Below are 27,769 nucleotides of genomic sequence, written 5' to 3' on the forward strand. Positions count from 1 at the left end.
TGAAATGCTGCCACAGTACATCTCATGGGAGTTATAGTTCGGGTGCCTAAGGCTCCCATTCTCCTGTGTGGTTGGGCTCCCTGGTTAGACTACATCTTTCACAATGCAACACGGTCTCACCTCTTGGTACATCATGGGAGATATAGTCCACTGAGTTCTTCTTTGTACGTACCCCATAATCAAGGAGCCCTTAACAAGTAGATGACCAAGGTTTATACAAAGAAAAATGTAACTATAAATGCAACAGAATCAAAAAAAGAAAAGGAGTACTTGTGGCACCTTAGAGACTAACCAATTTATTTGAGCATAAGCTTTCGTCAGCTCCAGCTCACTTCATCGGATGCATTCAGTGGAAAATACAGTGGGGAGATTTATATACATAGAGAACACGAAACAATGGGTGTTACCATACACACTGTAACAAGAGTGATCGGGTAAGGTGAGCTATTACCAGCGGGGGGGGGGGGGGGGGAGGGAATAAACATGGTAGCTAACTGGCTATTCTCGTACCAGAGAAATGTTTCCAGAATAGCATAGTTGTACAAATCTTATTGTCAAGATGCAAATACAAAGGGTATCTTCTTGGCTAGTAAGATAATAAGCACCTGGAAACATCAACAAAGCGAGGAAGGAAACTGACAGCTGTTGCTGGTCTGAGATGCACCACGTAAGGGAGAGAGGGATGAAATAATTAGCCTGAAAGGAACTGCAGGCACAGAACTCTGGAAGTGGAATTTTTTTTTCCAATCCCCCTCTTCTGACACTTTCAGGATTTGGGCCTACCAGAGCGAGAGATCCTTAGACCTGTGCATATTTCTTGTAACATTTATCGTGGAGTTAACTGGAGCTTTTCTTGATTGTCTAAATAAGCTTTGATTTAAAATACTTTTGGATCTCAGGCTGTCTCTGGAAAAACTCACTATCGTCTGTCCCAACAAGATGTGAAGGATCCTTCCATCTCAGAGGAGAGGTAACAAAAGGAGTCTGCATCTAGCCATATTTAACACCAAGACCATTTGCCCTAAACTATTAACTAATCTTAATTGTTTAATACACTTAATTTCTTACAAATGCTGTGGTTTGATTTATTTTTTTAAATATAAATATACACAAAACTTCACAAATTACAAAAATACATCTGAATCCAGAAAACCTTAAATTATAGCAATAAACATTTATAATGTTCACAAAGGATTACCAAATACTTCAGAATCACTGCAAGATAGCTGAAAAATAGATACTTACTGTGTCACTCACAGCGCTTGTTATAAATCTCCGTTTATTGATTATCTTTACAGCAACTTTGTTACACGTGGTCCTCTCAAATGCCAATTTAACCTCTCCACAGGCACCACTAATATAAAAATTTAGTTATGTTAAAGCTTGCAAGCACTTTTCAATATGTTGGTGACAAATAAAAATAGATCAAACACAGAACGTGTTTGCTACTTGAGTATTACATGTGATTAGAATGCTGCTGTCTCCTAACCCGCTGAATGCAGCCGACTGGGTGTGCAGTATTTAGACACATCGGTAGTAGGCACATTAGATTAGGATAGATGCTGGTAGCCACCAATGTTCTAATACAGAAATCAAATTACAACCAAAACTCCAGACTGAAAGCTATTAAGAGAATACAGAGGACAAGCACTGTTGGCATTTCAGCTGCACAAATGGCTAAAAACACAACAACAAACTCTCAAAATGTATCTCTACGGTTTTGACTTAAGCTCACAAAGCCCACCCAGCCCCCATTAATATAGCCCAGTGGCAAAAGGACATTATAATACATAAAGTCCTGCACCACAAGGTTGCACAACACTGAGCAGTACATATAGCAACACATTTATTTTTGATTATGAGATTATATGAGGAAATCCATACAAATCCACTCAGACTTCTGTTTTCACTTTGCTGCTCTTCTACGACCTACAAAGACTTTGGGGGAAAATTCCACTTTAAAGGCATTTTATATAAAAAAAAATCAGGTCACCATTTCTCTCTTTTTTGCTTGAGGACCCAAATAGTGATGTCCCACAAGGGGTTACACTCTGACCTTCAGTTCTTCCCCCTGCTTGCAACCATGGGGTAGAAGAGGGATACTGATTCAGAAAGTAACATGACTGCCAGCAAACTATTTCAAACCTGACTTTCTGTTCCTAAAAAAACGGTTACCTACCTTTCGTAACTGTTGTTCTTCGAGATATGTTGCTCATGTCTCTTCCATTCTAGGTGTGTGCGCACTCATGTGTGTGGTCGTAGGAGATTTTTGCCTTAGCGGCTTCCGTAGGGCCAGCCGTGGCATGCTCTGGAGTGCTGCGCTCATGCGTTGGTATAACCGGCGCTGCCAGCCCTATGCCCTTTCAGTTCCTAATTGCCGACAACTCCGCCAGAGAGAGACAGGAGGTGCCTGCTGGGGATATAGACCAAGACCAGCCATGCTTGCAGAGGCTGAAGATGAAGTCGAGCAGGGATGACCATGTACATGCACGCGGCCATGTGGCCCATCAATTGCAGGCAGGTGGGGGCCATGGTGAGCGGGTGGCTCCTTACGTGAGAAATCAGGTCCGACATGGCCTGAAAACGTGTTTCCAGGAGAAAGGCCCTGGCCCACATGCAGTCAAGAACCGCTCCAATAAACTCTATGTGTTGAACTGGTGTTAGTGTGTGCCATTGCACCCCATAATGCTTTACAGAAATATGCTTATGAATGTAAATATGACAAATGGAATGTTTTATGCTACATTCTCCATGTAACGTATCTTTTCAAAGGTTATGTTCTACTGAATGTATTCATCCTATTCGTATACATGTATCATTTTTATATCTGAAGTTATGAGTGTTGGCTCTATGCTTGTATTTAAAGTGTTCGCTGTAGGAAGCGCCTAAGGCAAATCTGGTCAACATAGTGGGAAGGGGCTATTCAAGTAATTGGGAGTACTTGGCTAACAATGGATCTTGATAGACGCCAATGCACATCTGAACTTTCCTGGGAACATTCAAACTAGCATGTGGACAATGGCATTGGCCTGTAAAGAACTGAGTCAAGCATGGACATGTGACTTGCCCACGTGACTCCGAAACTCCATCATGTAGCTGTAATTCTACACAGGGGGATAGAGGGGTTTCCACCCACAAGAGAGATTACATAAACCCCTGGGAAACCCCTCCATTTTATCTTCAGCTGGCTCAAAAGATAGCCTCTCCACCCCAAAGGATAACTGAAAGCAACTGGAACAAAGGACAGTAGCTACAGGGGTATGAGTGATTGCTGGACCCAGACTAGAAGGCGGCCAGTCTGTCAAAGAAGCTTATTGGAACATCTCTGAGGGTGAGATTTATTTTAATTTAGTTTCCTACTGTATTAGGCTTAGACTTGCGTGTTTCATTTTATTTTGTTTGGTAATTTACTTTGTTCTGTCTGTTATTACTTGGAACCAAACCCTGCAGGAGGGATTCCTGAAACTTTTTGAGGCCGTCCCAAAGATTAGAATTATATCTGCCCAACAGTACTTGATTCATCACCCGAAATTGTAAGCTGGTAGTCTAATAAATTTTTCTCCCAAAGAGATCAAGCTTTTTGGCCTCTTTGTTCTTGGGTGTCAGGGAGGTGTGACCCTGCTTGTGACCCTTTGGCCAGAACAAGATACCTCTTTTCAGCCCCTAACAACTACACTTAACAACTACTTAACTAACACTATACAAACTATTTATAAAAGGCCCTAAGGCACAAAGTTTGTAGGAGAAAAAAAACACTAGCTCTTGTTAAGCAAGAAAGGCACTCCGACTAACCACCACGGGCAATAAGAAGGAACTGAGAAGGAGTAGGACAGACAACGCCTGATATACCGCTGCATTAATGTGGCATTCCAGAAGGCGTCACAATTGGCCCTACGGATACCGCTAAGGCAAAAATCTCCAACGACCACGCACGTGGGCATGCACGTACCTAGAATGGAATCGACATGAGCAAGCACTCGAAGAACTGTGAGTACCCAATCATATATTTGAGTTTCACAATTAAAAGTATGTTTTAAACCCAAGTCAATTAGAAGCATGAGGACCAAACCCGGCTGTTTTAAGGAAAATAGGTCTACCTGTGTGCCATAATTCAGAGTTCCAGTTTTAACTGTTTTCATCATTCAGAGCTGAAACCAGCAAATGGGCAGCTATAATCCCAGCAATCCGAGGAGCCCGTACTCTGATGGCCCAGCAGCGGAATAAGAGATGTCAAAGCCATGTAGATTGGGAATGAATGAACAAATCTGCTAAATTTCAGATTTACCACGAGTGCTGTTAGCTACCTATTGGACATTCAGAACAGAAGACTTATTTTACAGACAGCGCTGGGAGCTTACTTTCAGGGGTACCATATTTCAAATAGGCAGTAACTAACCACTTACAAGACAGGCAACTGAAAAAAGGACTTTGCATTAAGGAGTAAGAACACTTTGCAGTGAAAAATTAGTTTGTCCTATTAACACCTCAGAAAAATTCTACGAGGGAGAACACTACAGAATGTAAACTACTGTCCATCACTGATCCTAAAATTTTTCAAATACTCTCCGCAAAACAAACTTCTTCAACAAGGCCTTCAAATCCTACCTCCTCCTTTTAACAGCTTTATTTGCATACACAAGTGCTCCCTGGAAAGCAGAAGGAAACTACAGTGAAGGACAGATTAAAAAAAAAATCAAAATCACCTCAGTAACCACATTATCTTGTCTTCAGTTTCTCCCCACACACATATTTAGCCAGTGCTTGCCCATTTCCTTCATACACTAATCTTAATGTAAACACAGCAGGACACAGGTCCACACCCAGATTCTCTCCTGCACAGAGACACTCCCTGAGCTGAGTGCATTAGGAAGCAAGTTACACCTCCTTGATTCTCACAGTATATTATTAATTTATTAGAAAGTCAGAAGGACCATTGTGATCACATAGTCTGACTCCCCTGTATAACTGTATTAGCATCCAGGTTTATAATATATAGCATAATACCTTCTGCCTAAGCACCAGCATTGATCTACTAATCTAAGTCAGAGCATCTTAGAGGCTATGCTAACCAGCTATGATCTCCTCTAATGGAAAATACACAAGTTGTGAATTGACATAATTCAGGTGTGCTCCACCCAACTCCTGCCCATTTTGCCAGGTTATGGTGGGGCTGCTGGCAAAGGAGACACTTACACTGATATATGCCAGGTGAAAACTGCCCTACACTGAGAGAATTCTCAGCTGGCCAGTTAAGGCCAGATTTCACCTAAGTGGCAAAAGTGGCTGGAGGAGGATGAGAGAATCTGGACCTTCGTCTTTTATTAGTCTGTAAAGCAACATGTTTTTGTTTCTATTACCACAGTGCCTAGGATAGCATTATTGAAACAGTACTAAAATAATAGCAAATAGTTAATACTAGTTACAGTTCAAATACCATTCACACAGAACTAAAGGAAAATAAGTCCTAAGTATTTTAGTAAGTATGGTGCTTACCTTCCCAAAGTCTTTGACATGATATATTTCTCTCTGAATTCTCTGGGATACCCCGACTGATCATCCACCATAAGATCAGAAAATACAAACACTGGGAAGATGAGTGGAGATAATTTTTGTTACTAACTCTAAAGATTTTGTTACAAGGAGTGACTACTATTCCTAAATTTTAATATTCAACAATTAAGAGAGTGCTGTACGTTAGAAGTAAACATATAACTGAAACAAAAAATTATATTAAAAAAGGGTACCTACCTTTTTGAAACTGCTGTCGTCTAAGATGTGTCACACATGTACATTCCACCATAGATACATGCATGCCCCATGCACAGATGTTGGAGATTTTTGTCCCTCAGTGGCACCAGTCAGAGTTGCTGGAGCGCCCTCTGTCGCCACACGCTACTGCATGCTGGTATAAAAGGGCAGAGCCACCCCAACCCCTCTCAGTTCCTTCATACTGGACAGACTCCAATGTGGAATGCACATATGCAACCCATCTCAAAGAGCAACAGTGACAGAACAGTAAGTAATTTTTTTATTTCGAGTGATTGCACACGTCCATTCCACTGTAGGTAACACAATCAAACACACGTGGAGGTGGGTTCGGAGTCTACCTGAACAGAGATTGTAAGACCATCCATCCGAAAATGGCATTGTCTCTGGACTGACAGGAAATTGCATAATGAGAAGTAAAAGTGTGGACTGAAGACCAAGAGGCTGCTTTACAAATGTCTACAATCTGCACTTGCATCAAGAAAGCTGCAGAAGGTGCCTGCGCTTTGGTAGAATGCACCAATACACTAGCTGGAGGGATTGTATTAGCCAGTAGGTAGCATAAACGAATACATGAAGAGATCCAAAATGGGATTTTCTGAGCAGAAACTGGTTAGCCCTTAGCTCTGTTTGCAACTGCTACAAACCACTGCATAGAGGATCTAAAAGATTTAGTCCAGTCCAGGTAGAAAGCTAAAGCCCTTCTTGCATCCAAGGAGTGAAGCTTTTCCTCATTCCTATGTGCATGGAGTTTTGGAAGGAACATGAGCAAGCAGATTGCTTGGTTAACATGAAAATTAGAGACTACTTTCGTGAGAAGTTTTGGATGAGGATAGAGATATATCTTCTCCTTATGGAAAACCGTAGGGGGGCTCTGACAACTGAGCTCTCAACCCTCCCACCCTTCTGGCTGAGTTAATTGCCACGAGAAATGCTACCTTCATGGAAAGGTGAAAGAGGGAGCAAGCTGCCAGGGGCTCAAAGTGGGGTTCCCAATGAATTTTGCTAGAATTAAGTTCAGATCCCAAGGAAGGACGTGGTCTTGAATGGGGAGGTATAATCTGACCAAGCACAGTAGGAATTGGGTGATGACGGTGTGTGAAACAAGGGATCTATCATCCACCAAGACATTGAGGGCTGAATTAGCCACTAGATGCATCTTTACTGGGCTAATAGCAAACTCTGTAGTAGACAGAGTAGTAGACAGTCCAGCATTAGGCCCAAGGGTGCCCGCTAGGGAAATGCGCCTTTCACACAACACCAGGTGGAGAAGTGCTTCCACTTCACACCAGGAAAGTGCTCTTAGTTGAGGGTTTTATGCTATTCAACAGCACTTTCTGAATATCGTTTGAGAAGGACTTTTTAAAGGGTGTCAGCCATAAAAGCATCCATGCTGCTGAATTGGGATGAAGCAGGCGCTCATGGTCCTGGGAAATTACATCTGGATCCAATGGGCAGCGTGACCAACAATGATATCAGGGTCAAGTACCAGTATTAATAAGGAAACACTGGTGCTATAAGGAAGAGGTGAGCATGGTCTTGTTTCACTTTAAGAGGTCTCTGGGAAGGGAAGGCAAGGAAAGGAATCAGAGGGAAAGCACACAGGAGAGACTTCTTCCAGGACAGAAGAAAGGCATCTGTCAACAAGCCTGGGCTGAGTCTCCCTTGGGAACAGAGCTGCTAACATTCCCTGTTCACTTGGGAGTCCCCCAGAGTTGGAAGATGGACCTGACCACATATGCATGTAGTGACCACTGATGCTGATTGCAGAAGGATCTGCTCAGCTAATCCGCTAACGTGGTCTGTTTCTTTGGAAGGTAATAAGCTCTGAAATGAACTAAGTTGTCTAAACAGAACTCTCCGAGGCAAACTACTTCCTGCCCCTCCTGTTTACATAAACATGACCCATCAAACAGTCAGAATTAATTTTTTTCCCCCATTATGTGGGGGAGGGAGGCCACACAGGCTAAACGTACCACTCTTAACACCCTGATATTTATGAGAGTCTCTAAAGCTTGAAATGATCAAAGACCTTAAATCTGCAGGGACCCCATATGAGCTCCCCAACCCAGAAGAGACACATCTGTGATGAGAATGAGAGTTGGTAATGGGGGAAGAAAGGGAATCCCCCACGCAAACTTTTAGAGGGTCCACCCACCAATCTAGAGACGACAAAACTAATGTTGGCACTCAAACCATTTTCTCTAAATGGTGGCAACTTGGGGAATGCACTGATGCTAGCCATGCCTGCAGCTTTCTGAGGTGTAATCTGGCATGCTAAACTACGTAGGTATATGGTGCCATTTGACCGAGAAGACTGAGGCAGCGGTGTACTGCTGTGGAAGGAAAAGGCCTGGGTAGAGACCGTCGAATCGTGGAAGTCAACAAATGGCTACGCAGGTGGTGTTGGAGAGAAGGCTTTGGATTCTTTGACCATGGGATGGTGTTCCAAGGAGGAGGAGTGCTAGGCAGAGACGGGCTCCACCTAACGAAGAGAGGGAAGAGCATCTTCGCAAGCAGACTGGCTAACCTAGTGAGGAGGGCTTTAAACGAAATTCACCGGGGGAAGGAAACCAAAGTCCTGAGGTAAGTGGGGAAGTGGGATACCAGGAGGAAACACGAGCAGAAGCGCGCGAGAGGGGAGGGCTCCTGCCTCATACTGAGAAAGAGAGACGATCAGCGACTTATCTCAAGTGCCTATACACAAATGCAAGAAGCCTGGGAAACAAGCAGGGAGAACTGGAAGTCCTGGCACAGTCAAGGAATTATAATGTGATTGGACTTGGTGATGTGAACAGAGACTTGGTGGGATAACTCACATGACTGGACTACTGTCATGGATGGATATAAACTGTTCAGGAAGGACAAGCAGGGCAGAAAAGGTGGGGGAGTTGCATTGTATGTAAGGGAGCAGTATGACTGCTCAGAGCTCAAGTATGAAACTGCAGAAAAACCTGAGAGTCTCTGGATTAAGTTTAGAAGTGTGAGCAACAAGGGTGATGTCGTGGTGGGAGTCTACTATAGACCACCGGACCAGGGGGATGAGGTGGACAAGGCTTTCTTCCGGCAACTCACAGAAGTTACTAGATCGCAGGCCCTGGTTCTCACGGGAGACTTCAATCACCCTGATATCTGCTGGGAGAACAATACAGCGGTGCACAAACAATCCAGGAAGTTTTTGGAAAGTGTAGCGGACAATTTCCTGGTGCAAGTGCTGGAGGAACCAACTAGGGGCAGAGCTCTTCTTGACCTGCTGCTCACAAACCGGGAAGAATTAGCAGGGGAAGCAAAAGTGGATGGGAATCTGGGAGGCAGTGATCATGAGATGGTCGAGTTCAGGATCCTGACACAGGGAAGAAAGGAGAGCAGCAGAATACGGACCCTGGACTTCAGAAAAGCAGACTTGGACTCCCTCAGGGAACTGATGGGCAGGATCCCCTGGGAGAATAACATGAGGGGGAAAGGAGTCCAGGAGAGCTGGCTGTATTTTAAAGAATCCTTATTGAGGTTACAGGGACAAACCATCCCGATGTGTAGAAAGAACAGTAAATATGGCAGACGACCAGCTTGGCTTAACAGTGAAATCCTTGCTGATCTTGAACACAAAAAAAAAGCTTACAAGAAGTGGAAGATTGGACAAATGACCAGGGAAGAGTATAAAAATATTGCTCGGGCATGCAGGAGTGAAATCAGGAAGGCCAAATCACACCTGGAGTTGCAGCTAGCAAGAGATGTTAAGAGTAACAAGAAGGGTTTCTTCAGGTATGTTAGCAACAAGAAGAAAGTCAAGGAAAGTGTGGGCCCCTTACTGAATGAGGGAGGCAACCTAGTGACAGAGGATGTGGAAAAAGCTAATGTACTCAATGCTTTTTTTGCCTCTGTCTTCACTAACAAGGTCAGCTCCCAGACTACTGCACTGGGCAGCACAGCATGGGGAGGAGGTGACCAGCCCTCTGTGGAGAAAGAAGTGGTTCGGGACTATTTAGAAAAACTCGATGAGCACAAGTCCATGGGGCCGGATGCGCTGCATCTGAGACTGCTAAAGGAGTTGGCGGATGTGATTGCAGAGCCATTGGCCATTATCTTTGAAAACTCATGGCCATCGGGGGAAGTCCCGGACGACTGGAAAAAGGCTAATGTAGTGCCCATCTTTAAAAAAGGGAAGAAGGAGGATCCTGGGAACTACAGGCCAGTCAGCCTCACCTCGGTCCCTGGAAAAATCATGGAGCAGGTCCTCAAGGAATCAATTCTGAAGCACTTAGAGGACAGGAAAGTGATCAGGAACAGTCAGCATGGATTCACCAAGGGCAAGTCATGCCTGACTAATCTAATTGCCTTCTATGACGAGATAACTGGCTCTGTGGATGAGGGGAAAGCAGTGGACGTGTTGTTCCTTGACTTTAGCAAAGCTTTTGACACTGTTTCCCACAGTATTCTTGCCAGCAAGTTAAAGAAATATGGGCTGGATGAATGGACTATAAGGCGGATAGAAAGCTGGCTAGATTGTCGGGCTCAACGGGTAGTGATCAATGGCTCCATGTCTAGTTGGCAGCCGGTATCAAGTGGAGTGCCCCAAGGGTCGGTCCTGGGGCCGGTTTTGTTCAATGTCTTCATAAATGATCTGGAGGATGGTGTGGATTGCACCCTCAGCAAGTTTGCAGATGACACTGAACTGGGAAGAGAGGTAGATACACTGGAGAGTAGGGATAGGATACAGAGGGCCCTAGACAAATTGGAGGATTGGGCCAAAAGAAATCTGATGAGGTTCAATAAGGATAAGTGCAGAGTCCTGCACTTAGGACGGAAGAATCCAATGCACCGCTACAGACTAGGGACCGAAGGGCTAGGCAGCAGTTCTGCAGAAAAGGATCTAGGGGTTACAGTGGACGAGAAGCTGGACATGAGTCAACAGTGGGCCCTTGTTGACAAGAAGGCCAATGGCATTTTGGGATGTATAAGTAGGGGCATTGCCAGCAGATCGAGGGACGTGATCGTTCCCCTCTATTCGACATTGGTGAGGCCTCATCTGGAGTACTGTGTCCAGTTTTGGGCCCCACACTACAAGAAGGATGTGGAAAAATTGGAAAACGTCCAACGGAGGGCAACAAAAATGATTAGGGGGCTGGAGCACATGACTTATGAGGAGAGGCTGAGGGAATTTGGATTGTTTAGTCTGCAGAAGAGAAGACTGAGGGGGGATTTGATAGCTGCTTTCAACTACCTGGAAGGGGGTTCCAAAGAGAATGGATCTAGATTGTTCTCAGTGGTAGCGGATGACAGAACGAGGAGTAATGGTCTCAAGTTGCAGTGGGGGAAGTTTAGGTTGGATATTAGGAAAAACTTTTTCACTAGAAGGGTGGTGAAACACTGGAATGCATTATCTAGGGAGGTGGTGAAATCTCCTTCCTTAGAAGTTTTTAAGGTCAGGCTTGACAAAGCCCTGGCTGGGATGATTTAGTTGGGGATTGGTCCTGCTTTGAGCAGGGGGTTGGACTAGATGATCTCCTGAGGTCCCTTCCAACCCTGATATTCTATGATTCTATGACAGTGTATGCTGTAGATATAGATATATCTGAGGGAGATTTCAGTGAAGCGAGGAAGTCTATCAACAGCCTGTTCCACCACGCAGAATAGGCATGCGGTGGGAGACAAGCCTGCTTTCTGCTACCCTCCTGCACCCAACCAATCGCTTCAGCAATTCTCAAAATCAGATCCACTTACCAGCGGCCTCCTCTTCTGTTTGTGCTTCGCCAAGATCCGACTGCTGTGACTGGCTAGGCTCCTCCAGGGTAGAAAAGTGCTCCTGACTGCATGCATCTCTGGCATCGGAGCCCTCCCCCTCTTTGTCCAAGCACTATGGAGCCAGCAGCTCATGGGCGCAGCCTCCCACGCCTTGTGGTAGGTATTCCACAGCTCCTTCACTTTTACCCTACACTACAGTGTGTCCCGGCCATGGCCTCCTTCTATCATGCATCGTGAAATCTGTCTGTAGGTATCATAATTCCTACGGCTGTAGCGCAGCTGGGACTGCACAGCTTCCTCTCCCTAAATGCCGATGAGGTCCAGCAGCTCAGCATTGCTCCAAGCGGGGGATCACCTGTTGCGTGGAGGAGGAATGGCCACCTGGAAAGATGTGCGGAGACCACTGCACACATCACCAAACAAACAGGAAGGGGACTTTCAAATTTGCAAAGGAATGTACAGAGTGGGGATGACTGCTGGTCACCTGAGGGCAGGGCAGTAGAGTTCAAACAGATAACCAGAGAGGTGAGAACAGGTATTGTGGGACACCTCGCGGAGGCCAATTGCAGAGCTGTAAGTTGACCACCGTGTCTACACTGGCACCGCAGCGCTGTAGCCCCAGTGCAGAAAGCTCTACACCTCTCATCGAGGTGGGTTTTTTAAGAGCACTACAACTGCGCAGTTTCTGCGCACTAAATGGCTTGGCAGCGTGTACACCTCGGGAGTTACAGCACAGAAAACCGCTTTACTGCACAGAAACTTGCCAGTGTAGACGGGGCCTAAGACTTCTCCAATGAATTTTATTGTCTGTTCCAGTTTTAGGACTGATTTGTCTCGATTTACTAGGAGCCCCAGTGCATCGAACATGGACAGAACAGTTGATATGCTGGAAAGGACTTTAGCCTCAGACTGACCTCCGATCAACCAGTTGTCCAACCATGGGTACACATGGACACCTAATTTTCACAGGTGAGCTGCTATGACTCCCATGTACTTCGTGAACATTCGAGGAGCAGTTGACAGACCTAATGGAAGCACTGTGAACTGATAATAGCAGCCATTCCCCATGAATCTGAGATAATTCTCGTGGTGGTGGCATATTGCGACATGGAAATAAACATCCTTTAAGTAAGTTGAAGGCAGTGTACCAGTCCCGCCGCTCCAGGGAAGGAATAATTTAAGCTAGGGTAACCATGCGGAATTTTATTTTCTTCAGGAATTTGTTCAACTCCCTTAGGTCTAAAATAGGCCTGAGACCCTTTTTGTCTAGTGGATCAGGAAGTAGCAGGAATAGAAACCCTTACCCCTGAGGTACAACGGCACTTCCTCTATGGCCCCTGCCTGAAGAGATTAGACACCCTGTTGAAGGGCAATCTCATGAGAATGGTCCCTGAAGAGGGATAGGAAGAGGGTGGGAAGGGGGTAGAACTGAACTGGACGGCATACCACAGTTCCACCAGGCTTTCAGACTGGTAGGTCTTACATATGTGAACCCAAGCACTTACTGGGATAAGCGATTAGTATCAAACAATGGGAAACAGATGGGGCTACGGTAACAGGTACACTGTCCTTGACAAACCCATCAAAATGACTGGGTGAGACAGCTGGATGAGATAAGCCCACTGATGCTGAAGAGGAGAGTGGTGGAGGGCATCTCTTATAACTTCTGTCCTTTTTCCTTCGTGGATCTTGGGATTGGGGAGCAAACCCCTGCACTCTGTATAGCTACTGTGGGTGACACTGCTTTCTTTTTGCTGCCTGAGTATAGACTCCAAGAGATTGAGTGTTGCCCTGGAATCCTTAAGGTTATGAAGCCTGTTGTCTGTTTTCTCTGAAAAGATGGAGGGACCTTCGAAAGTACAGTACTGGATAGTCTAGAGGTAGCCCAGACAACTGGAACCACAAACACCTTTTTACAGTGACAGCCAACACCATGATTCGAGCAGCTGAGTCTGCGTGATCCCAACTGTCCTGCAGGGCAGTCCTAGCCACCAGTACTCTCTTCAGCCATTATTGCAAACTCTTGTCTGCAGTCCTCAAATAGTTTGTCTTTAAATTTCATCATTATCTCCCAGAGGGCGAAGTCATGTTGACTCAGTTTGTTGATTTGCAATCCTGAGTTGCAGGCTTCCTGAAGAATAAAATTTGCGACCAAACAGATCCAGCTTCTTTGAGTCTTTCCTTTATGGCACAGAAGCTTCTCTATCCCACTCATTGGCAGCTGCCACAAGAGATCACTGAGTGGGGATGAGAACAAAAATGTTCATACCCCTTACAGGAGACAAAGCCCCTCCTCTCAGCTCATTTTGCTGTGAGGTCCCAAGAGGAGGGGGCCTGCCTAAGGGCCTTGACTGGCAACATGATGGTTTCATAGCTGCACCGTGATGCTGTCGCTGATACCAGGATGTCCAACAACTTGTGAGAGCTTTCACGCACCTCTTCTGCCTGAATGTCAAGTACAGGGGCTGCAATTTTTAAAAGATCTTGATGAGCTCTGTGGTCCTTTGGCAGTGTCACTTAACCACTCAACAGCCTCGTCAGGTGACAAGGATGAAACAGACATCTGAGGTGGTGGTTGGTCTGTGACTAGTGGCAGGGGGGTGCCTGAGTGGCTTCTGGCTACTCGATACCAGGAAATGGTGCTTCTGGTACCAATACTTCTGGTGCACTCTCCATGTCAGTGAGCAAGATGCTTCACGGGAGGTTCTAGCTGGGGGGACACCCCAGGGTGTCCAGAATGACCATCGATATGGGCCCAAGTCCCATCCTTGCCTGGGCCATTGACCCTTAGAAGGATCCCAGTGCATGGCCCATGGTCCCAACGACTCTGATGGGAGGTATGTTCCCCATCCTGGGTGGGATACAGAGGGCCTCACCTCTGAGTCCAAGGAAAAGAGTCAGATGCTTCTGACAGTGGAGGTGCAAATCCAGAATGGACTAGTAAAACGTAGTCTGAGCCCAAGGACAGCAGTACCAGGGAACTCATGGGAGGCTTTTCTCTAGACAACACGGATTTCTGTGGAGGCTTGGGTAGCAGCATCACACGATCTCAATGAGGCAAGGTATGAACCACAGGCAGTACCAAGAAGCTAAGCAAGTCTCTTGTGGCTGCATATGCCTCCAGGGTTGCTGCGATCGGCACCTTCTGTTGGCGCCATAAATGTCTTTCAGGGGAAATGTCTGGCACAGGCTTCAGAGGCAGCAATCCCCTCTTCAGACGCATTAAGCATTTCTGGAGGGGATTTATCCCCCAAACGCTTCTTCCGGTATCTGGTTCCGTCAGGGTACCGACACAGGCAAGCGAGGCACCAAACCAGAAGAAGGCCTAAGCATTTCCTTTGGTACTCGAGAACAATCCCAAGGAGCCGCAGACATCTCCAGCAAAATGCTCCAGACTGAAGTAAATGTATATGGGGCACTCACCCCATGTGATGACTCTGATAGGGGTCAAAGTGCTGCATCCATAAGCAAGCACTTAAGCCTCATCACTTTATCTTTTTTCAAGCAGAGCTTGAACCCTTTGCAGATGTGACATTGTCACTAGCATGGGATTCCCCCAAACATTTCTAACAGGTCAGGTGTGGGTCACTGACTGACATGGGTTTCACAGAGGTGCAGCAGGACTTAAAACCCGGTGAACACCGCATCATTCCAGTAGCTGTATCAGAAGATAGAAAGTGTCAAGAGAGACCAAAAGCAGCAACCTAGTACTAAAAATTGTCTTACACTAAATATAACTGACAAATTAGTAAACAGGATCTATGTCAGAGGAGCTCAAACTATGGCCCGCGGAACCATCCTACCCAGTCCCTGAGCTCCCAGCCGGCGAGGCTAGTCCCCGGCCCCTCCCCCGCTGTTCTCCCTCCCCCAAAGCCTCAGCACGCCTTGCCACCAGCGCTCTGGCCCACCACTGTTACCCACCGCTCTTGCGGGCAGCGCGGTGGTGTGGTTGGCTTCAGCATGGTAAGGGGGTGGGGAGCGGGGGGTCCCGGGGCAGCAGTCAGGGGACAGTTGGATGGTTCAGGGGTTCGGGGGGGGGGGGCCATCAGGGAGCAGGGGGGGCAGTCAGGGGACGGGGAACGGGGAGGGGTTGGATAGGGTGTGGGAGTTCCAGGGGGTCTGTCAGGGGTGTGGATAGGGGACAGGAAGAAGAGGGGCTTGGATAGGGGGTGGGGTCCCAGGAGGGGGCAGTCAGGGGACAAGGAGCGGGGGTGTTCGATGGGTCAGGGATTCTGAGGGGGGCATTCAGGGGGCGGGAAGTGGAAGGGGGCAGATAGGGGGTAGGGGCCAGGCTGTTTGAGGAGGCACAGCCTTCCCTACCCAGCCCTCCATATAGTTTTGCAACCCCAATGTGGCCCTTGGGCCAAAAAGTTTGCCCACCCCTGATCTATATACAGAAAAGGCGTGAGGAAAGCACTTAAGTTAACCAGTCTGAATCACCATCACTGGTGGCAAGGAACTGGAAGGGAAGTCATGGTGGTTCCACCCTCTTATACCAGCAGGCAGTGGTGTGTGGCGACTGAGGGCACACCAGCCATCCCAACAGGTACTACTGAGGAAAAAATATCACCAACACCTGTACATGGGGCGCACACACACCTACAGTAAAATGGACAAATGCAAACACTCGAAAGAATACTTTTGATTAACAAGGTGATCTCATTATTGAAAGAGAACTTCCGTAATAGTAACATCTTCAATGTCAGCGGCTCCACAACAATTCTCCAGCATGACAAATCCCAACACTTCTTCATAATCTATTACCACTGTACTCAAGAGTAAAAATACAAGGAGAGACCCGTCAGTCTCATGCTACAGATCTAAAACCCAAGAGTGTTAATCATGCATTCATGGTACTGCTACAACAAAAATCCTCACTCTAATTTTTCAGTTTGTTTCCTTCGTACATAAGATGCTGCCATGTGCACAGACATATTCACAAACTTCTCCTGTACAGTAAATCAGTTTTCCCTGTTTAACAACTGTGAGAGAAAAGCATTTTTTAAAATGTGATTTTAAAAGCACAAACTTTGGCGGTGGGACCCAGGATCAAATGTAGTAACTGCAAATACTTTTAACTCCCTTTTTAAAATTTACTAATTTCAGGTGTGTAATATAATCTTCAAGATTTTGTGTATAAAAAGTAGTGGGAAAATATAAAACATTACCTTTATCCACGGTTTCCATCTATTATTTTCTCTCTAAAGCATTTAGAAGGAGCACAATTTTAAGAAAACTTGATTTTAAATAGCATCTATCTTTGTACTTTATTTTACCTTTGTTAGTCTGTACAGACAGTGCAATTTCAGAATTGTGAGTCAATGGGAGCCTTTTCCCTTTCCCAATAAGCTCTTTATTTAGAAAAGTCCCATTTGCACTGTGGTCCTCAATGTAGGCAACATAGGAGTTTCTTGGTCCCATTTCCTAAAAAAAAAAAAAGGTAACAATACAGAAAGATGGCTTTTATCAAGAAGCTGTAATGAACCGTATCAGAGTTTAACACAGTTTATTTTCCTTAATTCAGGAAATAACACATCATGAAAATGGTTTTGAACAATGTATTTGGCAACACTGTTAACTGGTGGTGAAGAAAAAAAGAAAGGAAGCCAGTCCCTGCAGAAGAGAGGAAGAGATTATGGAGACAGCCAGGGACTGGAGTCTAAGGAAAAGTGAAGATGATGTGCATGGGACTGCGAGAGAGAACATAAAACAGATTCATATCAACACCAGGATGGTCTACATGATCAGGGACTCCATACTCAGAAGAACTGACAAGCCTGTTACCAGACCAGATCGAGAGAACAGAAGAGTGTGCTGTCTGGCAGAAGCAAGGATACAAGAGTGGATGCGAGACTGGAGAGGACCTCAAGGGAGCAGGGAAAATCCAATGACTGTTCTGCATGTCAGGATGAATGACACTGCTAGATTTCCATCGGACTGGATCAAGGACGACTACACTCAGCTGGCTAAGACATTTACAGACGTGGAAGCTCAGATGATTTTCCGTGGAATACTTTTCGTCCCTAGAGAAGGAGGGTGATGGCATGACAACATAATGAAGATCAACTGAGGGCTCAAGGATTGGAGCTACAAGGCAGGTTTTGGGATGATTAACCATTGGGAGGCATCTAGGGAAAGAAGACTCTTCTCAACAGATGATCTCCAGTCAAGTACCTAGGATATTTATCTTCTGGCACCAAGGCTGTCATGACTGATAAGTGGAGAGGCCTGGGGAAAACAACTGAAATGCCTGTACACAAATGAAAAGAGTCTAGGCAATAAAATGGAGGAACTGGAACTACTGGTGCAGGAGGTCAAACAAAACATTATAGGGATCATAGAAACAGGGTGGAACAGCACTCATTACTGGAATATAGTTATTGAAAGGTATCTGCTGTTTAGAAGAGACAGGAATAAAGGTAAAGGGGCAGGGACAGTGTTGTACATCAATGATGCAGTGAATTGGAAAGAAATACAAAGCTATGCTACAGACAAAACAGAACCTGTTTGGGTCAAAATCACTTTGGGGAAGGATTGTAAAAGACGTTCTGTGGGGATAGTGTTAGGGACCTGCTATAGATCTGATGTGATTATTGGGCCTAAAAATTTACTTTAAGTTCAACAGTAAAAAGTAAGTGAAAGTTCACCAAATGTTACAACCTATAACAACAAATGTTAAAAGAAAATAGGTCAAGTTGTTTTTAATAATAATTGTTATGAATAAGTGCAAAAAAATACACAAAAACTAAATTCATCCAAACAAAAAAAGGCCTACTAATATAGTTTAAAAACTGTTAAAATCATGTTTAGTAAAAAAAAAGAAAATGTAAAGCCAGAAATGAACTAACTAAAATTAGTGTGGCAAATATTAGGCCTAGCTGGTGAACAAAATAATAAGGGGGATGAACTATGAAGCCCATTTTTCCCTCTTTGGGAGTTCTTAAAAGAGACTTTGGGGGAGGGGAGAAATCACTCTCCTGTCCCACCTTGCATTCCCACTCATCTCATCTTCTCTGACCCCAAGACAGAAGGAGCAGACCAGACTGAAAGACTCAGCATGAGGGGAAGGCCATTAGGCCTTGCTCAAGGAACTTTTATTTTTCACTTGAAAGTCCTAAAAATCATTATATCATCATGACATCCAGCCCTCAGCCTATCTGTGTGGATACCTAATTGCCAGAACCGCAGAGGCACGCAAGATTCTGTTCCGCCTCCTTTCCTTTTGTGTTACTTTGTCCCCTTTCCTTCCTCCTATCCTATCTCTCATTCTCTTGGCTTTTCATCAAATCCTGAAATCAGCTGCACTGCATCAACACAGGCAGTTGAGATGACCACAATCCTGCCCTAAGGAGAAAAACCCAATCAGATGATGTTCATGACCAGAATGTGAACTAGGATCCAAGAAACAGGTGTCATGGTCAACCTGCCAAACAAAGCATTCATTCATAACCGTTCAGTGTTCCAGAAACATCAACAAAGCTGAATTTCCCCCACCTTTTCTATCATCTCTCTCCCCACCACCTTGTGTCTATTTCTTAGAAACAGGAGAAGTAAATACTCTTCACACATCATAACTGAAAGTAAAATTACCCTTTTTTGATGGAAAAGGGTTAAATATAAAAAATCATATTTTGTAAAAAAATTAAGTTTTGCATAATCATTCAATTTCAGTTTCAATATAAATGCACATTTTAATTTTAGTTTTTTCTGTGTTTAAATCAATAAACTTTCAGTTTTAAAATTAATACTGTTAAGTGTTTGCCAAGAAACCAAGTAACACCAAGGCCTCTGTTAAAAAACAAAAACAACTAAGTGTCACTGTTTTAATGTTACACAATAAAAAAGTTAAACATCTTTAACCTTTTTTAGCCCTTAAAATCAAAACAAGAGATCCCCAGGTCAGACTCAGACATAGATAATTATCTCTTTAATATTATTAGAGAGATAAATACTGTTGGGAATTGTGGCATAATGGGAGACTAACCTCCCGGATACAGATAGAGAATAAATGCTATTAATACTGCTGGGGCCCATTTATTCCTGGGTGTGACAGATGCCAGTTTTCTTCACCAAATTGTCATGGAACCAACAATTTAAGACTAGGTTTTTTTTAAGTAGTAAGGACATCATAGAAGAGCTGATCGTAGGAAATAACCTTGGATCGTGTGATCACAAGCTGATTCAGTTTAAATTAAATAGAAGGATAATCAAAACCAGATCATCAACTATGGTTTTTTATTTCAAAAGGGCAAAGTTTGGGAAATTAAGGGAACTAGTTTAAGAAGTCAGCTGGACCAAAGAGCTCAAAGACTTAAAAATGCAGGAAGCGGCTTGGAATTTCTTCAAATCAACTAGACAAAAACTATTTGAAATTTCCCAAGAAAGGGGAAAATACTTGTAGGGAAAGGCTCAGACCCAGCTGGATGAATATCTACCTAAAAAGGTTATTAGGAATAAGCAGAGAGCATATAGAGAATGAAGAATGGAGTTGATTAGTAAAGAAAGCTACATCATGGAGGTCAGAAAATGGAATAAAATGAGAATTGCTAAAAGTCAGGCTGAATTAGCTCTTGCCAAGGAAATTAAAATAAATAATAAAGAGGTTTTTTAGTTATATAACTAAAAAGACATTAAGGAAGAATGAAGTTGGGCTGCTATGCAGTGTGGATGGGAAAGAGATTAAAAGATAATTTAGGTACGACCAAAAAACTAAATGAATATTTTACCTCAGCTCTCCATAACAATGATAATATAGAATGGGCATGAAGGCAGTACGGCTGATGGAAATGAGTGACTAGAAATGGAAATTACCACATCTGATGTGGAAGAAAAACTTGTGCTCAAATCAGAGGGACTGGATAATTTCCATCCCAGAATATTGAAAGAGCTGGCATATGAGATGTCAAGTCCAGTAGTAAGGATTTTTAATAAATCTATCTATTCAGGGGGTAGTACCATATGACTGGAGAATAGCTAATGTCAGGCTATATTTAAGAAAAGGCCAAAAAAAAAAAATTCGTGATTCAGCCAGTTACTAACCAGTTAGTCTGATCTGTGGTTTGCAAGATTTTAGAGCAAATTGTGAAGGAAAGGATCATTAAATTCATAGAAGTAAATGTAATGGGGATGTAACGCAAAATGGATTAAACAGAGGTAGATCATGCCAGATTAACTAATTTCCTCCTTTGAGAAAATAACTGAATTTTTAGACAAGGTAAGTGAAGTAGATCTAACATACTTGGACTTCACTAAAGCATTTGACACAGTACCACATGGGCAATTAATACTTAAACTAGGGAAGACGGGGATCAGTATAAGCATTATACGGTGGATAAGGAAGTGGCTAAAGGGGATAAGACATTGGGTTGTGCTGAAAGGTAAATTATTGGACTGGAAAGAGGTTAATAGCAAAGTTCCTAAAGGACTGATCTTGGGACCAACGTTATTCAATATCTTTAATAAACACCTTGGCACAAAAACTAAGAGTGTGCTAATTAAATATGATGATAATACAAAATTGGGAGGCATTGTCAGTACAGATGAGGATCAGATTATTATACAGGAAGATCTGGCTGACCTTGAAGACTGGAGTGACAGGAATGGAATAAAATTCAAATACTACGAAGTGCAAGGTCATGTACTTAGAGTCTAATAATGAGAATTTCTGCAATAAACTGGGAGCTCCTAAATTGGAAGTGAGAGAGGAGAGAGACCTGGGTGTGTGGGTCGATCACAGGATAACTATGAACTGCTACCAGCTGTGAATAAGGCAAATGTGATCCTACAATTTATTAGGTGAGGTATTTCCAGTAGAGATAGAGAAGTATTAGTACCACAGTACAAGACATTGGTAAGACCTCATTTGGTCACCCATGTTCAAGAAAGATTCAACTAGGAAAGGTCCAGAGAAGAGCTACTGGGATGATATCCTGGGAGGGTTTGTTGTTTTTTTTATTAATTTCCTTCCTCTGAAGCCTCTGAGATGGATATGGCTGGAGATGGGACACTTAGCGGGGCAGGTCAGGCTCTGAAGTGGAACCAAGCATTCTCTCTCTCAGTTGCTTAGCTGGCTGGTTCTTGCTCACATGCTCAGGGTCTAACTTATCGCCATATGTAGGAGAAGGGAAGGAATTTTCCCCCAGGTCAGATTGGCAGTGACCCTGAGGATATTATGCCTTCCTCTGCAGTATGTGTGGATGGTGGTTATATAGCTCATTTAATCATTTCTCTGCTGTTGCAACGGCCTCATTACTGGTACACTACAGTCCCTCTTTGTCAGGGCCCTTAATGTGGGCTCTCTGACCTAGTGGTTGGAGCCAGGAGTAAACTATGGTCACACCAAGGGTCAAGCCAGAGTCAGAGCCAAACGTTATGCCAAGGGTCAAAGCTGGAGTCAGCAACTTGGGTCTGAGTGAGGAAGTAGGAATCAAGAACCAGATCTGGTAAGAGGAGCAGGGAGGAGACACGGTAGGTAGCAGGGATGAGGCATGGTAGCAGGAATAAGGAGTAGAAACCACGCAAGGAAGCAGAGACTTGGTCTCAGAGATCTGCGTAGCAACAGGCCTAGCAACTAGTCAGTAGGCATGTTGCTCAGACAAGAGATGGGACAGGAAGAGCAAACTTTATAGCGAGTGGTATCCAATCAGCAATGTTCCGTTAATCATCTGTCCCTGTACACTCAGTGGGTGTAACTTTTGGTGGTGGGGTTTTAGCAGCAGTTCCCTCATCTCCCCTTGCAGCTCAGTGATGTAGAGGAAAAAGATCATGCTTTCAGCAGCCCCATAGTCCTGTGTTTGAGACCTGTGGCATCCCTGTTCTCTGCAGTTGGCACATAACAGTTTAGTCTCCTGGAGGCTGTAATAGTTTGGTCTAATTTTGGTTGTTGAATTCAGTATGTGGATGCTGAGTGCTACCAGTGGTCTCTGCTGTACAGGTGGTCGGACTAAATAACCTAGTGGTCCCTTCTAGCCTTAAAGTCTGTGACTCAAGTCTTTGAAAACAGGGTGGATAAAAATCAGTGATTTTTAAAAAAAGAAAAAAAAACAACCAATTTTTATTTAAATTAACTACATTCTTTTTAAAAAATAAACCTATTTAAAACTAAATTTTAAATTATGACAACCGACGTTAAGGCCTACATTTACCATAATCTATTAAAACCATGTAAATTAAATGAAAAAATATTAAGCAGTACATGTTTACTCCCAAAGTTTTATAGAAAGTCAAATCTCTGAACTGCTAAAAGTCACTGGCTAAGCATCTGAAACCAGAATTTTCTGAAGTGCTAAACAGCTTTTGACAGCAGTAGCCTCTTCTACATGTGCAGAGAGGATATTTTCTTCATTTCAGTTTTTTCAACTTATTCAGATCAATGACTAGTTCATTCAAAGATAAGAAAATGATTGGGAGTTGAAAAAGCAGGAAAGCTTGTTTTCCTCTTCCAATCTATGTATAAAAACTAAGTGAGGGGATGAAATCTAATCGTTCTAAAATCTTGAAATACATAGTGACCAGAAACCATCACAGATTCATTAACTATATATACTTCTTTTATTTAATAAATCAGTTGCTTCTAAATGCCAAACATGTTTTGACACCTTTTACATCTTCTTGTATATCGAGCACATTTAAGGTAGTTTTATTTAACCAATAAAAAACATTCATAGATTCTGTGGCAAGAAGGGACCATTATAATCATCTAGTCTGACCTCATGTATAACACAGAGCATAGAGCTTCCCTAAAATAATATATCTTTCAGGAAATTATCCAATCTTGATATAAAATTCTCAGTGATGAAGAATCAGCCCCAATCCTGGGTAAATTGTTCCAATCATTAATTATTCTCACTGTTAAAAATTTACACCTTATTTCTAGTCTGAATTTGAGTCGCTTTAGCTTCCAGCCACTGGATCATGTTACACCTTTCTCTGCTAGACTGAAGAACCCATTAGGTACTTATAGATTTTTCAGGTCACCCCTTAATCTTCTCTTTGTTAAGCTTAAGAGATTGCGCTCTTTTCATCCCTCTCATGGCTCTTCCTTGAACCCTCTGCAATTTATCAGCATCCTTCTTGAATTGTGGGCACCCGAACTGGACACAGTATTTCAGCAGCAGTAACACCAATGCCAAATACAGAGGTAAAATAACCTATCTACTCCTACTCAAGATACCCCTGTTTATGCATCCTAGGATACCATTAGTTCTTTTGGCTGCAGTATTCATATTGGGAGCTCATGTACAGCTAATTATCCATCACATCGCTCAAATCTTTTTCAGAGTCACTGATTCTCAGGATAGAGGCCCACACACTGTAAGTATGGCCTACATTCTTTGTTTCTAGATGTTTTCTTGCTCCCAGTTTACCAAGAGATCTCGGTCACTCTGAATCAGTGACCTGTCTGTCTGCTTCACTACCTCTCCCAACTTTTGTCTCATCTGCAAACTTTACCAGTCACTATTTTATGTTTGCTTCTAGGTTATTACACAGCGTAGGACCAATAACTGATCCATGTGGGACCCCATTGGAAACACCCCACTCAATTACTATTCTCCATTTACAGTTACAGTTTAAGACCTGTAAATTAGTTATGCTGGTTTTGCTCATTTTTAATTGAATTCCAGTTTCCGTCCAAATAGAGCTTGACACGAATCACAAATAAAAATTAACATCACCTACTAATAAGAAATGTGCCATTCACCATTTCTAACAGAATAAAAAAAATGTAAAAATTAAGAACACAAATAAATGTATGTTACACTATATAACTGTCTAAATAAATGTGGATAAATATAGTACATCCTCCTGGTACTACATTTAGTGTAAAAGCTATATTTAGTTGCTAATCAGTATGTTTTAATGGTTACCAACCAATGAGAACCAACTTGTCTTTAAGAAAATAACTGTATATGCAAAGTAAGATTCTAATTTATTATTTAAATCAAGGCTTCCTGGCTGCTGATTTAAATCAATCCACCTTGTCTGAAAAGCAGTGAAGCTTTGATTTAGAATTTTTCAGTTAATCCAGTTTCCTTCTTTACAGGACAGAGGGAAAAGGGTAAACGGCCTTTTTAGCACCTACCCTGAAGATTCGGAAGTGCTTCTTGCTGTAGTTTTGGTATAAGCCTGTCTCGGTCAACCCTAGCTTAGCAAAGCTATAATCACAGCTTCTGTCTCTGCCAAACCAACACTCGTCATTCACGCAGTCTGGGATTGGGGGGACAAGGAGGGAGGAAGAGAGAGAGAGAGAGAGAGAGAACACAAAATTCCAGTAAATTAGACCTACCACTGCAAAATGGTACCAAATTATAGCACTTGGAACAGGAGACAAAGCAAGATTCATTAGACACTGCCTGAACCCTCTGCTACTTCTTTATTTCTAAATAAAGATAAAAGACAGTTGTTTCCTGCCCCCACTTCTGTCCCTTTTAACATGACTCACATTAACATTTCATGTATAAGAATGAAAATGTGAAGCAAAATAAAAACTGTCTCACTCCAAAAATTACAAATTCTGGTTGAGCAACACCAGAATTCACATGCATACGCATAAAGAACCAGACCCCTTTAAAATAAACTATGCGTAATCATAGCTAATTTTTAAATGGTGAAAAGCTAATTTAAGAACCAAAACATTACTATCTAGAGCAATGATCAGTAATAAACAAAACTGCAGCAACAAGAAAAAATAATGTCTAGATGTAGCAGTTAAAAGGTTCTCAAAAATCTAGGGATGTTACAGTCCCAAGTGATGCTTCAATCCTTACAAACATGCTTAGTTTTACTTATGTAAGTAACTACATTAGGATCACTCATGTGCATAATTGTTTGCAGGATCAGGGCTTAAAGTTTAGTAATTTCTGTGAGTCTTTCACACAACCTACAGGGAAGATGCAAAGGTTTTTTTAAAAATAGAAAAAGCAAATGGTCAGGGAAGTTCAAGGTCAGTTGTAATGCTTGAAAGTATTGAGTTTTTTTTTAAAAAGATTTACTACATTTTACGTTGAGGGTGTCCCTTTAAGATTCTAGCCTTATAATTGTAATAATAGTTTTTCAAACATGAATCTAGTTTTATATGATGTCCCCATTTCTGCAGATAGCTCCAAGGCTTCTCCTGTTGCTCACAACTTTGTCAGGCAACAGCAATGTAAGATAAACACAGCTCTGGTCAGTTGCACTGATGGACAGCTGTGAAATTGTCTAGAATAAGATTAATTTTAGATTGCTGGTGCTTGGGAGAACTTTGAGCAATAGTAGAGGTACTCAAATTTAGTATTGTAATGGAATGATCAATCCACTAGAGAAGTTTCAAAAATCGAAGGCTGGGGAAGAGTGACAGTAAGAGACCCATTCCCCTGCCCCCCACAGCATCCAGGAAGCTGAACAATGTGTAAAATAGTGGAAACCCTTCTCCTTAACAACAGCTAGGAGATTTTGGGGAGGAGACTAGAAGCAGAATGCACCTTTTCCCTTCCAGCAGCTAGAAGGGAGGTAGAATTTCAAATTCATTAGGCAACTCCTAGCTAGATTCTGATATAAAAGAAAATATTTTTGTATCGACTCTGAGATAATAGACATGGTAATTTTTCATATCCCTTTTTAAGAGGAATCACAGTTACCACAAGAAAAATGCAGACACTGCCTGATAGAACTGTGACAGAACTGTTATAAATTTATTCTCCTATTTATCTATTTTAAAAATAAGATAATTGTGCATTATTAACAAAGGAAAACCTAATGGCAGATCGCTAACAAGCAAGTGAAGCCTGCTGTGGCTTTAAAGTCTATCTGCTCCACATCAATAGAGCAGACTGGCATGAGATCATGGTAAAAGCACTGCTCTCACAGTATGTCTGCTAGCTAAGTATGTTGATCTGCACTTGACTTGCTCTGCCTAAGACCAGGAAGAGCATACAAACTGTTACTGAGTCACACAGATTAAAACATCTTTTTTTAGTTCTAGCAGATAAATGGCATGCATCTAGGCATCAAATTATTCTTAGAAATGTCAATATTCTTTTTCCCACCCTGGGTTCAGTAATGAGACAAGAGTTTTTAAACAAGAGTTTAAAAGAGTTTGTCTCATTCTGCTCTGGGGTCAAATTCTACAAATATATGGCTATACTAACATTCAATAGTACAAAATCTTAGCCAGGCAAATAGGGAGGCAGTAAAAGAGAATTCTTGAAAGAATTCTTCCTCCAGATTAGTAGATGCTGTATATCTTTGTTCCCTATGGCGGCAACATTACTTACCAAATATACACTCCCTACAAAAATCCAAACAAAAGCTGCAATCACACCATCAATTATACTCTACCATTAATTCAAAAGTGAAATATTCCATTTTATTAAACTTCTTCAGGATTTTTGTCCTATTACACACATTGGCTTGAGAGAACCCACTATGGTATATACATACCATAATTGCAGAAACCCTTTCCAAGTGCAAAGAGTCGACCCCATGGCTGAGGAACAATTTCTTCAGGTTCCTGATCCTCAGGAATTGAAGGAAGTTCCTGAGTAGGAACTGTGTCTAAAGAACTGAGGGTCCCAGAACTGGAAGAAGACTGACTGGCACTCTGTGATCCACTGGAGGAAGAACTTGTACCACTCTGAGACTGCTGGGCACCTTGAGATTGCTGGGATTCACTTCCAGTCTCCCGAGACATCTTGGCTTCAGAACCAAAGTTTAAAACAGAGATTACTTTATATTGTATAGGATTTCTCATCACCAAAACTAATTCAGCTGACAAATATTTAAATACAATTAAAACAGACGTAGTAGTTTTCAAGGTGAAATTTCTGGCCTAAAGAACTCAGCAGGCTTGTGGATAATGTTCAGTTTGCTCTATTTTTTTTGTAATCCACTTCAATTGAACAAGAATTTACCAAACAAAACAAAAAAGCGTGTAACACTCCCTCTGCTGGTTGTACAGCAGTAGTTAAACCACAATCCCTGACTTTTGGATAAGCCCTTCAGGGCACGGATTTCATATGACTTTGTATAACACACAGCAATTATCCAGTCCTACAATAACAACAATAGCTCTCCAAACAGAAAGAGACAATTAGAAAATGATTCAACTTGGCAAAAAGAATGCTACAAGTAGAAAATCCTGAGCAAACAAACATTCAATATTATAGAAAACTTCTGATGCCATCCCTTTCCATTATTGGTACCATTCTTGAAAAAGGGGACAGTCTGTGGTGACAGTTTATTTTAAAAAAAACAAACTTCATTTTATACTACTTACTACTCT

The 27,769-nt window shown here is 42.8% G+C and overlaps 1 protein-coding gene across 2 annotated transcripts in view; it reads right to left on the bottom strand.

The window, feature by feature from the left end:
• The window catches only part of CHEK2 (checkpoint kinase 2), a 53,187-nt gene that overhangs the window by 23,293 nt on the left and 2,125 nt on the right, over positions 1–27,769 (bottom strand). For both annotated transcript variants that reach the window (XM_074972956.1, XM_074972957.1), the window contains 5 exons: positions 26,929–27,183; positions 24,590–24,714; positions 16,785–16,932; positions 5,494–5,584; positions 1,246–1,354 (listed from right to left, as the gene is read on the bottom strand). In XM_074972956.1, the coding sequence (XP_074829057.1) occupies positions 1,246–1,354; positions 5,494–5,584; positions 16,785–16,932; positions 24,590–24,714; positions 26,929–27,178 (723 nt within the window). In that variant the 5' untranslated portion in view covers positions 27,179–27,183. The remainder of the gene's footprint in view (positions 1–1,245; positions 1,355–5,493; positions 5,585–16,784; positions 16,933–24,589; positions 24,715–26,928; positions 27,184–27,769) is intronic.

Source organism: Natator depressus, chromosome 15 (assembly GCF_965152275.1).
Source record: "Natator depressus isolate rNatDep1 chromosome 15, rNatDep2.hap1, whole genome shotgun sequence".
NCBI lineage: Eukaryota > Metazoa > Chordata > Testudines > Cheloniidae > Natator > Natator depressus.